Source organism: Berghia stephanieae, chromosome 2 (assembly GCF_034508935.2).
Source record: "Berghia stephanieae isolate SIO BIC M18660-M18661 chromosome 2, UCSD_Bste_1.3, whole genome shotgun sequence".
NCBI lineage: Eukaryota > Metazoa > Mollusca > Gastropoda > Nudibranchia > Aeolidiidae > Berghia > Berghia stephanieae.
The window spans coordinates 46,462,773-46,477,628 of record NC_088361.1 but is presented as its reverse complement, the minus strand read 5'-3'; the positions used below and the strand labels follow the sequence as shown (position 1 = coordinate 46,477,628).

General features: G+C 37.9%; 1 protein-coding gene across 3 annotated transcripts in view; it reads left to right on the top strand.

Annotated features, from left to right (window-relative positions):
* The first annotated feature begins 4,700 nt into the window (after positions 1-4,700).
* LOC144965007 (uncharacterized) overlaps positions 4,701-14,856 on the top strand; it is a 76,064-nt gene continuing 65,908 nt past the window's right edge. Inside the window, exons 1-2 of one of the 3 annotated variants that reach the window (XM_078899856.1) lie at positions 4,701-4,796; positions 5,795-6,020. Coding sequence is in view for 2 of the 3 variants with exons in the window: in XM_078899854.1 (XP_078755980.1) it covers positions 9,934-9,997 (64 nt within the window). In the remaining variant the exon portion in view is untranslated. Of the gene's footprint in view, positions 4,797-5,794; positions 6,021-7,466; positions 7,503-7,527; positions 7,546-9,797; positions 9,998-14,856 lie in introns of those variants that run through there. The other 2 variants (XM_078899854.1, XM_078899853.1) reach the window with 2 other exon arrangements.

Below are 14,856 nucleotides of genomic sequence, written 5' to 3'. Positions count from 1 at the left end.
CACGAAAACACGCAGACATTTTATTTACGACCTGGAATTAAGAAATAACAGACAGGTATTTTTTCCTTGCGTGCCTTAAGCTATTTCTAGAACATTCCGTAGGGCATTTGCATCGAGGCAGGCTGCTTTTTTGGGACGATATTTTTTCTCTTGTATTTTTCTTTCAGCTTTGTCTGGCACTGTTTCATACATACTTTTCCGGATTTTCATTTGGCATCGGTGTCTGTTCCTTATTTTGTCGCGATTAATTTAAATCATGTTTTATTAAGGGGAGGGAGGGAATGGAGGAGGAGGAGGAGGAGGGGGGGGGGGGGGGGCCCGATGGCTTAGTCGGTAGAGCACTCGCTTCACAATCAAACGGGTAGAGATTGATCCCGGGCCTTTTCGAGATTTTTTCTGACCCCCCCCCCCCCCCCCCCGACCCCGTCCATGCGCTTGGCTAGGAAGCTCACAACATTGTCATCCGGAAGTATAACGGACCAACACACAAAACTATGTGTAACCTTGAACGTTTATAGTCTGGTTAATACAGTTCAGTGAGAGTTACTCATAAACGCGGATGGCAAAAAACAACAACAAAGACACGAGTGACGTCAACGTCATACTACGAGTAACTATAGATTCATTATTGATGCTATGCGTTAAGGTCAGTTACTTACAATATCTGTCAGCCGGATATAACGTACCGACTAGAAGATTGCCAAATATTGCAGCTGGACCTCCAGTCTATAAGAATGGGAAAACGTATGGCTAATGAGTTTCAATCCCGAGAAATGAGAAGTCTTGAGAGTTACCAACAAAAAAACAAAAACAAATGTCGGGCAAACTATGTTATCCATGGATCAAATCTTTCATCTGTCAAGTCTGCCAAATATATCGGCCTGAACATCAGCAACCTATCTTGGAACGACCAGATCGACCAAATTACAAAGAAGGCAAATGGCATCACCGCGTTTTTTCAAAGAAATATAAAAAGTTGTCCAAGGAACATTAAAGTGGGCAGCGTAGGGGGCAGCACTGCTGCTGACGCCTGGGTTATTATAGTCTTCCCTTGGAATAGACCCTAGAGAATTTTTTTTTCCTGTGGGATGAGTAAAGGAAATTTTATTTTTTATTATTTAAATTTAATGAGGCCAAATGTTACACGACTCTGGTAAGACCTGACATGGGAGATGCCAGGACTGTGTGGGACTCTTTAATTAATACATGTATATCCAAGAAAAAGATTGAGGTGGTTGAATGAAGAGCTGCCCGTTTCATTTTCGGCCACTTTGATAGAAGACACAGCGTTGAACACAACCTTCAATGGCCAACTCTGGAAGAACCAAGAAAGCAAGCTGAAGCAAGCACGCCACACCGTTCAATACATACGTTTTTGATAGAAGTTCCTCACGACATTGAACCTGCAACAACAAAGGGAAAAACCAGAGGGCACGATCACAGATTCCAAATTCCACTCTGAAGAGTGCAATGCCATGAGCAGTCGTTTTTTTCCGTTAACGATGAGAATTTATTTGGAACAGCCTGAGAGCCTGAGGATGTAGTTAGCTCTGAATACCTTAAACAGTTCAGAGACAGAATCGCTTCTGTGCCACTCTGAACACCAACCAGACAACCATGCACATCAAAGTCTGTGACAGTATACACACCGGGTGGTTTGCATATATGCAGGAAGAAGAAGAAGAAGAAGAAGAAGAAGAAGAAGAAGAAGAAGAAGAAGAAGAAGAAGAAGAAGAAGAAGAAGAAGAAGAAGAAGAAGAAGAAGAAGAAGAAGAAGGAGAAGAAGAGAAGAAGAAGAAGAAGAAGAAGAAGAAGAAGAAGAAGAAGAAGAAGAAGAAGAAGAAGAAGAAGAAGAATGACTATATGCAACCTTTAAGGTAGATAGTTTGAATTTAGTGAGAACTAAACACCAACATGGCTGTTTAAAAACAACAACAAAGAGCTGAGTGACGCCAATTTCGTTCTATCTACTTTGTTCAACTATCTACTACATTGTTCAACACAACATAAAACCGGGTTGAGAAGGCTGGTCATGTTCAGCTCGCGTTCTCTTGCATTGACTTGTTTTTAATTAATTTTTTTTTTTTGGTTAGGTATAAAGCATTCGTTGTTTTTTTGGGTTTTTTTGTTTTACTTTTAATGGTTTTTATTCAATTCTTTTATTTTGCTTCGTATCCCAATAGGATCATAACGACGTGTACTTATTTGCAGGTCTGATAAGCCAATATGTTATGGGCTTCTTGTTGTAATGGAAATGATGCTCTCAAACCAACGCAAAATATTGTTTAATAGGTACAACAACGTTTATTCAGGCCCATAATTGCATTCGGATATCAGACCCACGAATATATACACGCCGGATCAGAGTCTAGAAATTGTTTTTTAATTGTATTTGCCTCTGTTTTTTTAAAAATTGTTATGGAAATCGGCTCTAGGTATTATTTTTGTTTTGTTTTGTTTTGTTTCTCACCAAAATGGATTCCGCCTCAAAGAATTTTATTTCATTTTTGCGTTCTTATTTTTTCTTTATTTGTTTCTCCCCCCGGTGGAGTCCGACTCAAGAAAATGTTTTTTCTTTCCTTGTTTTTTTTGGGGTTTTTTTTTTGTATTTGGGTTTTTGTTTTTATTTCGTATCCCAATGGAATCCTACCTGAGGCATTGATTTCTGTTGGTACTTTCTTGTTTTTTTCATCCAAATGGGATGGGGGAAGACGGAATTCTATTCCCCCTCCCCCCCCCCCCTCCCCCCACTTTCTATCCCAATGTGATCGATTGAATTATGTCGGTGCATTGTCGGGTTTCTAAATATAAAATGAATAAATATAATAACTTGAGCTTTTATATAGCGCAATATCCACTAAACGTGCTCAAAGCGCTTTACAAAGGGTCTCTGATCAACAGCAACACGTAACGAGATAATATGACGCCTGTTAGCCGATATGACATTATTTTCCCGACAGAGACAACGCTTTTAACGGCCATGTAGTCAATTACACCTGAGTATAGGGAGAGAATGTGAGTAAAGAGCCTTTTCCAAGGACTCAACTATGCGCCGGGCGATGCTCGAACCCAGGACCTTCCGATCCGAAAGCGAGTGTAAGATCACAAGACCACAGGACCATGTTCAATGTGCTTTATCCACATAATCTTAATTTGTTTCCACAGCAGTTCAATTGGAACTAACTGCCCATTTCATGCAGTACCAGTCGCCTGTTAAGCGTTGTTTTTTACTAGCTATCATAATGTCCGTTACTATCTATAGCCAGGTACTCACTCACACCTGAATCGAGTGTACTAAGAACAAAACGTCAGGACCAGAATTTTCAACGATCTACGTCACCCATCCGACTACTAACCACGCTTAACATTGCTTGAATTTTTGTGCCTCTGAGCCAGTCAACGAAGTGCATATTGGTCAAAACATTGGATAGTGCGTTTTGTCATTGGTGGGCTGGAGTTCTCTATGGTGCCGTGCCAGACTGCACGTATAAATGTTCATTTCTTTATCTATTCAGTAATCCACATGATAACCAGTACCTGCTGTACTTTGGAATAACTCGTATTTAAACATTTGGCCAGAAAACTCGTCCTTCAAGTATACGTCGATTTATAATACCTTCATCTAGGCAAAAACTCTCAAACCTGGGACTTTAATCACGACTTCGCGAAGTTCTAGGTTTGAATGCTTTTTACCAAGATGAGGGACATTAAATCGATCGATATTTGAAGGACGAGTTTTCTGGCCAAATTTATAAATATGGGTTTTTCCAGAATACGACAGTTAACTGGTTAAACCAAAGCTCGTGTTTTCCTGTATCGGCTATCACTTAATTTCTTAATTATGCCTTCCGCCACGACATCATAGGATACCGTCGCCTAGGCATTCCATGAAGGAATATAGATAATCCATCAAACAAGATGTCTGATTTCAACATGAATCACCCATGTTGTCAAGTGAGCAAAAATTGGAGGTTAATAATCTTGCCCATGGTAAAAACAAAACAAAAGGCCTGAAGCTGGGATCAAACCCAGGGCCTTCCGGATCACAGTGTAATGCCTTAACCACTCGGCCACTACTTAATTTCTTGATTTTCAATATTATCATTGTAGTCTCGGCTTTAAGTCGAACAGTGGGTTCAACAACTCCAATTAGGATAATGTAAATAGATTATTATGGATGGCGGTGGTTGATATAGTGTTGGGGATGGTGGTGGGGGTGAGGGGTGTGGTTTTGGGGGGTAGGAGGTTGAAGGGGAAAGGGTTGAAAGGTTACTAGGCATTGGTACATTGGCCTGGTTGTATTTATTGAATCGGTCTTTTATCGATTATCGCTAATCAGCAGTTCGATGTTTCTCCATCTTCTTGCCACCAACCCTTTCTCTCTTCATCCTTCTCCTCCCTCTCACTAAACTTTCCCCCCGTCACCCCTCCTTGCTTTCCCCTTCCCTCTCCTCCCTTCTCCCCCAACCACCTACCCCCTCTCTCTCTTCATCCCTCTCTCCTCCTCACTCTCCCTCTTCCCCCCCCCCACCCCACCCCTTCCTCTCTCGCCCAACTTCTCCTCCCTTCTCACCCCACCCTCCCCCCATCTTCCTCCTACCTCCATCTGGCCCTTTGATAAACATAATAATATTATCCCGGTGCCAAAGTGACAGCAGGCAGACCCCACCAGAATGTCGTCATAGGAAGATCGACCATTTCTCAAAAGGCTGTGTACGTTTGTCGTATTCCTCGCGTTCCTTTAGGGGATATTGACAATTTTGCTGCTTGCTTGAAGCTCGAAGGAAAAATAACAAGTAATGTAATGAAAGCTTCAATGTATTAAACGAAGACATATAATGTGGACGTTTCGGATTTCCCCTTTATCAACAGAACACGATGAATGAAAGAAACACGAAGGGCGATTGACCTTAGTGTTTCATTCATCGTGTTTTGTTGATAAAGGGGAAACCCTAAACGTGGACGATCGACATTAGTTTTTCATTCATCGTGTTTTGTTGATAAAGAGGAAACCCGAAATGTGGACGATCGACATTAGTGTTTCATCAATCGTGCTTTGTTGATAAAGAGGTAACCCGAAACGTGGACGATCGACATTAGTGTTTCATTCACCGTGTTTTGCTGATAAAGGGGAAACCCGAAACGTCCACATTATCTGTCTTCGTTCAATAATTTGAAGCTTACATTTCATGTCTTATATTTATTTTTCGTATTTTATTTCGTTACAGAAATTCTGACGTTTTCTGAAAAACAAAAGAAAACAAAAAAACTCATATTTAAAATTTTGGCCAGAAAACTCCTCCTTCAAATAATATTTGTATTGTACCGTTTTGAGACGATGGGGCACGAATGTATTTCGATTTAAATGCCCCCCCCCCCCATCTTGGCTAAATCTCTCAAACTGGGGACTTCGAATGTCTCAAATTAAGAAACTATGGAGCAGGCACTGGTGTAAGATAAAGATATGAACAAGTGTGTACGAAACCCTGACAGACAAAGCAAGAAAGAAAAATAGAAGAAAATCAGTCTAACTCGACTATGGATTGAACCTTCTGATTTTACGGTCAGACGTGTTCAATCCCCAGTCGAGGTAGACTGACTTTTTGGGGACTATTTATTTTTCTTGTGATTTTTTCTTGCTTTTGATGGCACCTTGTCATACTCATTTGGTCAGACTTCAAAAGTCACTAGTTTAAGATGTTTTTTTGTGTGCCAAGAATGGGGCCATATTAATCAATCGATATTTGAAGGACGAGTTTTCTGGCCAAATTTTTAAATTCAAGTTTTTCCACAGTCCGGAAATTGACTGGTTAATATCTTTTTGACATCTTTCTGACATTATATCCTTTTGAGGTGGTTGGACACATAATTTGGTGAATATTTTTGGAGCAGGCTTTAAAGTGTAAGAAAGATATATTGCCATTTTTTTGGATTGTTATAAAAATCTCCCTGGACTCAAACTTCATCGTACAAGCAAGGAGATAAACATCCTGGTATTGAATTCCCTGCCAATATTATAGGTGAGTACAATGTTGTTGTTTTTTTTGTTTTTTTTTTGTTTTGTTGTTGTTGTTTTTTTAAACGTCAATATCCCTATGCCGATGTTTATTGTCGTATGTATAAAATGGAGATAAACCTAAATTGGCAAAATGACGACAACCATTGGGTATCTCTCAGTCTTAAGGTTAAAAAATGCATTGGTTAAGTTTCTTGCCAGAGCAGAAATAAGCAAAACAAAACAAAGATACCCCGCTTCCCCTTAAAATCACCAAAAAAAAAACAACAAAACAAAATAAAACAAAATAGACCAGGAAATATTCCCCCAATAAAATAAATACCAAAAAAAAAAAAAAAAAAAGAAAAAAAAACATAAGCAAATAAGAAAAACACAAATCAAAAAGTTGAGCTTTTATACAGAGCAATATCCACTAAACGTGCTCAATGCGCTTTACAGGGTGTCCCTGACCAACAGCAACGCTTAACATGACGCCTGTAAGGCGATAATACATTTTTTTTCCGATAGAGAAAACGCCGATAAAGGCGAGGTACTCATTTTACACCTGAGTACGGTGAGAGAATGTGAGTAAAGAGTCACTTCCAATGACTCAACTATGCGCCGAGCGAGGCTCGAACCCAGGATATTCCGATCCGAAAGCAATTGTCTAATCAAAACAAAACAAACAATAAAAAAGGCCACAAAAAAAAAAAAAACAAACAAAACAAAACAACAAAAACAAAATCCATCAAACTGATCTATCTCTCCCCCCCCCCCCCCCCCCCCCCCCCCCTTTCCCCCGAAAAGAAAAAAAAAGAAAAAAAAAAGAGAAATAAAGAGTAAAGTGGCTCTAATGGTAGTTCACATCATAAAGTTTATCCGGTTTCTGTAGCGTGAAACTTGAGCTTTCTTTCATTTAGCGCAATATCCACTAAACGTGCTCAAAGCGTTTCACAAGGGGTCCCTCATCAACAGCAACACTAAACATGAAGGATGAGACATGACGCCTGTTAGACGTTAATACAATTTATTTCGGACCTAGACAACGCTGTTGACTGTCATATACTCATTTTACACCTGAGTACGGTGAAATAATGTGAGTAAAGAGCCTTTTCCAAGGATTCAACTATGCACCGAGCGAGGCTCGAACCCAGGACTCTCCGATCCATACTACAAGACCACATAGCCGCACATATATGCAACCAAACATGCCACTTTCACCTTTTCACACCCCGCCTGTGGCTTTTTGCGTGGATGAAGTCATGCCTAGCCACTCAAGTGTCATTGCAGACCATTAAATCCTTGTCAAAGATCGCTACTCCTGTCACCAAACAATGCCGTGATTTCAGGCCTATTGTTTTCCATACTTCAATATGTTTGGAATTAGCCGTAATGTTATTATTTTGGGTATTAGTCAATGAGTCCTTAGGGCTTATATATTATATATATGGCATTATGCAGGTAATAAGCTATACGTGAAGTTCTTAAGAAGTCTTTTGTTATGAAGGTGAAATTGTATTTGTTCTTATTCTGTGTGGATGTGTTGCATTGTCAGGATGTTCTTTTTATACTGTTAATTTTCTATTTATAAGAACACTTGTGATATTATTATTATTATTATTATTATTATTATTATTATTATTATTATTATTATTATTATTATTATTATTATTACTACTACTACTACTACTACTACTACTACTACTACTACTACTACTACTACTACTACTACTACTACTACTACTACTACTACTACTACTACTACGTCATCATCATCATCATCATCATCATCATCATCATCATCATCATCATCATCATCATCATCATCATCATCTATATTATTATTATTATTATTATATTTTTATTATTATTATTATTATTATTATTATTATTATTATTATTATTATCATCATCATTATTATTATTATTATTATTATTATTATTATTATTATTATTATTATTATTATTATTATTATTATTATTATTATTATTATTATTATTTTGGCGGTGAAATTTACAGTTAGAGATGTAGATAGTAACTTTTTTTAAACCATATCCTCACTGAAGTAAACAAACTGTAGATCTGATCACCGAAATAACTTTATTAGCCTCTCATTATTCTAATAGATATACTCACAAATTTATTTTTAAAAACTAGGGTGTGAGATAAAAATCTGAACAAGTGTGTATGAAACAGTGCCAGACAAAGCAAGAAAGAAAAATACAAGATAAAAAAAAATACATCCCAAAAAATCAGTCTTCCTTAGTCGAGGCATCGTTTCGCACACACTTCTTCAAAAGACACTTAGATAACCACGCCTCTCGAACAGTCGTCAAAATGTAAACAATGGCAGTGATTGGTTAACATAATGGACTACACAGGTTTTCACAATCGATGGTATGTGCATAAGTAAAATACCCACTGTTCTGTCGCTTTATCAATAAAACCAACACAGAAAACTATGTGTTAACTGAAACGTTTATTAAGTATGATGGAGAAAATCGTGTGATAACTTGTCATCCATTTGGCGATATAAAAAACAATATCAATGATCAGAGAGAGAGAGAGAGAGAGAGAGAGAGAGAGAGAGAGAGAGAGAGAGAGAGAGAGAGAGAGAGAGAGAGAGAGAGGTAAATTTCATTCATGTTATTATTTATCAGCAACCAACTATGTTTGTCCGAGCACGTGTGAAGGCGTGTCACAAATGATGCGTTTTGATTGGACAAAATCTACTGGTCAGTCAGCACATCGTTAAAACGAGATAATAATAATAGACAGGTAGATAACCACGCCTCTCGGACAATCGTCATAATGTAAACAATGGCAGTGATTGGTAGACACAGCAAACTACCCAGGTTTTACTTTCGACGTTATGTGTTTAAGTAAAGATCCAACTGCTCTACCGCTTGATCAATAGAACTAACACAGAAAACAATGTGTATATTACTGTTTATAAATAACCAACTATGTTTGTCCGAGCACGTGTGAAGATGTGTCACAAATTCCATGTTTTGATTGGTCAAAAATCTACTGGTTAATAATTGTCTTGGGTTATCAAATCTGGAATTGTGCAGACGTATGAGGTTAGACTGAGAACAGTGATGTTGTAGGACGGTTTATCATAAACATTGGATTTACAGCGGTCATAAATGACACGGGTTTTGACGTTAATTATAATATATATATATATATATCTATATACCTATATTCCTCCATTGTCTTGATAAACGCCAGTCTCAGGAGTGTGGCATTCGTGGATTTTTGACGTTATTGTGACTGTGCATGCAGGTCGTTTTAGGTATATACGACATGAAAAAAAAACATGAATATTATGTTATTTTTAAAGATTGTGTTAAATTCTGGCTTTCGCTATACTCATATGGATATTTATATAATATATTAAGAGAACGGGTTTTTTTTTGCCCGCCGTGTCTGTCTGGTCATAGGTTATGGTGGACTAGAGGGGCTGGGGTGGGTGTGTGTCATCATCATCATCATCATCATCATCTTCATCATCATCATCATCATCATCATCATCATCATCATCATCATCATCATTGTTATTATCATTATTATTATTATCATTAATATTATTATTTTTATCATCATCGTCTTCATTATTATTATTATTATTATTATTATTATTATTATTATTATTATTATTATTATTATTATTATTATTATTATTATCATTATTATTGTTATTATTATTATTATTATTATTATTATTATTATTATTATTATTATTATTATTAATAATATTACTACTATTACTACTATTTCGACAATAACATAATATAGCCTTTTACCAATCTCAATGACAAACTGTGCCCATTCTCGCTTCATTTAAAACTATAAATTCACTGGACGTCAGTGTTTTTGTTTACACTCGTGTGTCTTTTGAGCTGACAAAGGGTTTACAGTTCGAATCCTTACCATGGAGCTAATGGCATCTAGAGAGTTGTCTTTCCTTGACCTGGCCATTGACCATGGGCTACCCAGTAAGTATCGAATGTTTTTCTTTATATATGCACGGGTGTTTTAGTGGCTTTATAGAAGGAACAAAATTGACGCCACTCAGCTCTTTGTTATTGTTTTTAGCAAGCCATTTTTATGGGTAGTTCTCACTTTATTGCTTCAATCAGACTAAAAACGTTTAAGGTTACACATAGTTTGGTGTGTTGGTACGTTATATCCGACTGGTGGATGACGTGAGTAATTGAACGAAGCGCATAGTATCATTTATTAAACAGCACCCTATGTGCTCTGTATGTATCATATTGGTGGTATACGTATAATTAAAATACTGTCAACATCCGTCAGCCGGATAAAAGTACTAACACACAACACGATCTTGAATGGTTATGAATATGATAATAAAGTGAGAATTAATCATACAAATGGCTGTATAAAAACAATAACAAAGATCCGAGTGACGTCAATTTCATTTCTTCTTTACCACATACCGCACAATATACATAACACGGCTATGTGTTCGAGTGTATGACACTCACCGTCAGATCGATAGCACTCGGGTACTCATATTCTCTCACCGTACTCAGGTGTAAAATGAGTACCTGGCCGTTTACAGCGTCGTCTGTGTCCGAAAAAAATGTAATATTATCGCCAAGCAGGCGTCATGGCACGTCCTACATGTTAAGAGGATATCACGCTATATAAAAGCTCATTTTAAAAAATATTTGAGGAATAGATTTCACAATAGTTCTTTAAATTTGATATTGACCAAGGTCGGTTAAATTGCTTATTCCTTCTAAAATGAGATTTATAATAATTGGACAATGTCCGTTAAATCCTTTTTAAATCACGTCACAAAGGTTTTTCCATTATAACAAGGCCGTGATATTTTATTTGTAAATTGATCTTTTTCTCAGGTCACAAAAAAAGTCAAAATACCGGAAAAGCTAGTCTGCGCATGGCTAAAAAGCTCACAACATTGCCATTCGGAAGTATAGATAGAATGAAGTTGACGTCATTCAGGTCTTTAATATTGTTTTTTACCATCGGCGTTTATGAGTAATTCTCACAAAACTTTATTAATTAACCTGACTTTAAACGATCATGGTCACACACAGTTTTGTATGTTGGTGAGTTATACTTCCTGATGGCAATGTTGTGAGCTTCTCAGCCAAGCGCTAACGGTCTATATCAAGGCCGTGATATTTTATTTGTAAATTGGATTCAATAGTCTGGTGTCACGTCCGCCTCGCAACGAGCAGCTTGGTTCTAAACAAAGAAAATAGGTACTTTTTATTCTTCATGCTGGCTAAAAGTTTTTCACAAGTCATGTGATCAGAATATATAAAAGTCAAAACATGATTAGATTTATAACGATTTTCTCCTCTGGATATACTTTTATGCACGTCGGATAAGTATTTCATAAGGGCGTCCGCCATTATCCCGATAGTTTAGAACCAGTTGCTAAGTTACTATGCGTCGTTACGAGGGAAGTAACGTCACGACTGTTGAAGCCTATTGATCAATTTCTCAGGTCACAAAAAAGTCAAAGTACCGTCTACACATGATAAAAATGGGAATAGTCTTCAACAGTCATAACGTCACTTCCTTCCTAATGACGCATGGTAACTTAGTAACACTGGCTCTAAACTATCGTAACAATGGCGGACGCCGTATGAAATATTTCTCCGGCGAGCTTAAACGCGTATCCAGAGGAAAAAAACCCCATCAATTTGATCATGTTTTGACTTTTACACATTCTGATCACAAGGCATATGAAAAGGGAATGGAAAGTTCTAGCCAGCATGACGAATAAAAAGTAATGATTTTCTTTGTTTAGAACCAAGATGGCCGCCGTTGCCGGGCGCGTGGCATCAGACTACTGAATCGTATTGATCACGTATTTCAAACCAACACAAAATAATATTCATCATGAGACAATGGGGATGATCTATAGATAGAATGAAGAGAACGTTGTTGTTTTTTTTTTTGCCATCCGCGTTTATGAGTAATTCTCACTAAACTGTTTTATCCAGACTATAAAAGATCATGGTTACACTGAAATTTATGTGTTGGTTCATTATACTTCCGGATGGCAATGTTGTGAACTCCTTAGCCAAGTGCATACTCTCTATAGACAGTATGCGCTTGGCTAAGAAGCTCATAACATTGCCATCCGGAAGTATAACGGACCAACACACAAAACTATGTGTAACCATGCACTTTTATAGTGTGGTTGATACCGTTTAGTGAGAATTACTCACAAGCGCGGATGGCAAAATACAATAACAAAGGCTTGAGTGACGCCATCTTCGTTCTATCTATATAACCATTCCATGTGCTCGAGGTCATTGGTCACATTGCAAAGTGTGTTCAAAGTGAGCGACATAGTGAAAAGTATTTACAACTCTTGAAACATCTAAAACCAACGACAGGTCCAAATGTCCAGCTTGACACATGGGCACGTTTACAACTGTCATGAACACAGCAACGTGTTTACATTTAATGAGAAATTATATTCCAATCGTTGTACAGCAACAAATCATGTGAACGATGACTAGGTTTGGACGAAAACATGAAAATAGATCTCACCCGTTAAGACAAGCCCATAATATTCGGTTATGACACCGGCAAATAACATGCACGTAACCCTTACCAACCCCCCCCCCCCCCCCCCCCCCCCCCCAACGGTAGAGTGTCTCTAGTGTGTTATGACGTAGCCCCAGACCCAGACCAGTCCAACATTTTACAGCTTCAGGAATCAGAAATAAAGTTCTAGTAAGGCATTAAAAAAAACTTGAGCTTTTATATAGAGCAATATCCACTTAATGTGCTCAAAGCGCTTTACAGGGGGTCCCTGACCAACAGCAACATGTAGTATGTAGTAGAACGAGACATGACGCGTGTTAGGCGATATTACAATTTTTTTCCGACAGAGACAACGCTGTTAACGGCCAGGTACTCATTTTACACCTGAGTATGGTGAGAGAATGTGATTAAAGAGCCTTTATCAAGGACTCAACTATGCGCCGAGCGAGGCTCGAACCCAGGACCTTCCGATCCGAAAGAGAGTGTCATACCACAATACCAAATACCGTAAAACTCTAAGGCATTTTGTAAATGTTACATTGGTTTGTCTTCAAAGACCTTTGTTTTGAAAATAAAGAAGAGTGGGGGTGGGGGGGGGGGGGGGGTTGGAGTCGTGTTGCAATGTGTTATCACGAGCAAACAGGCGATAAACTACTAGATTGATATCGTAACCAGCCGGTAGGAAATTCAAAAGAAATATCGAATGACAAAATCATATTGACACACACGAGTGCATACCGATATTAGTTTGTTGTTGTTGTGTACACAACGGATTGATTTTATCTACACAATGGAATGACGATATCAACGTGTATCTGTTTCACATCCTGATCGGTAGCTCGACAATGTCTATAGATAGTATGCGCTTGGCTAAGAAGCTCATAACATTGCCATCCGGAAGTATAAAAGACCAACACACAAAACTGTGTGCATCCATGAACGTTTATAGTCAGGTTAATACAGTTAAGTGAGCATTACTCATAAACGCGGATGGCAAAAAACAATAACAAAGACCTGAGTGACGTCATCTTCGTTCTATCAATTGATAGTTTGCGCTTGGCTAAGAAACTCACAACATTGCCATCCGGAAATATAACGGACGAACACACAAATCTATGTGTAACCTTGAACGGTTAAGTCTGGCAAAAAAAAAAAAACAATATCAAAGACCCGAGTGACGTCAACTTCATTCTATTTATAGAAGGAACGACGTTGACGTCACTCAGCTTTTTGTTGTTGTTTTAGACAGCCATTTTGATGATTAGTTCTCACTAAATTACAATCAATCAGACTATAAACGTTAAAGGTCACACTGTTTTATGTATCGGTATGCTCAATCTGACTGCGGATGTTGTGTGCGTTTTACCTTAACACATGACATCATTATTTGAAGGACGAATTTTCTGACCAAAAAATTTCAAACGCGTTTTTTCTTTTTTTCAGAGAACTGGTCTCTCAATATTTATACATTTTACAACTGACAAAAAGGAAAAAAAAAGAAATGCCGAAATAAAAAACAATAAAAGGTTTTTCGAACCGATAGATTTTGTCCGACGTATACTTAAACGCAGGTCTGTTAATCCATGTTGTAATAGAAATACTATCAAATCAGCTCATATTATTGTCCGTTACAACTACGTCAAATCAAGGCCTCAATTGCGTTCGGCTATCAGACCTGTGTATTGGTTGTGTACAGATAGATTGTTATGGACAAGAACATTAATTTACGATCTCTGTCACCCATCCTACTACTGGCCGCGTAAAACATCGGGAGCCTATGTGGTGTAATAGTACAGTAGCACGTCTGACCGGTAATCAGAAGGTCTGAGGTTCGATCTCAGTCGAGGTCGACTGATTTTTTGGGATGATTTTTTTTCTTCTATTTTTCTTTCTTGATTTGTCTGGCCTTAGCCATCGTTAACTTATAGCCTGACACTAGAACCCTCTAAGACTTAGAGTTTTGACGTCATTTTTTCGGTTTGTGTAGCTTCTGGTGAGTTGTCGTTAGTAGAACTCAAGGAAACAAGTTATTTCATTGGTTGAACTATTAAATACAACTCATGATTTCTTTTACTTTGTGGCCAAAGACTTGTCTCTTGACGTCACTTTTTGGTCAGTGTCAGGCTAAACGTAAACGATGGCTACGGTCTGACACCTTTCATACTCACTTGTTCGGATCGTTATCAAAACTTCGTTTAACATTTATGACAAGACAAGAGCCACCACGCTACACACGATTTCAAAGACTATAATATGGCTATGTGGTCTTGTGGTATGGCACACCCCTTCGGATCTG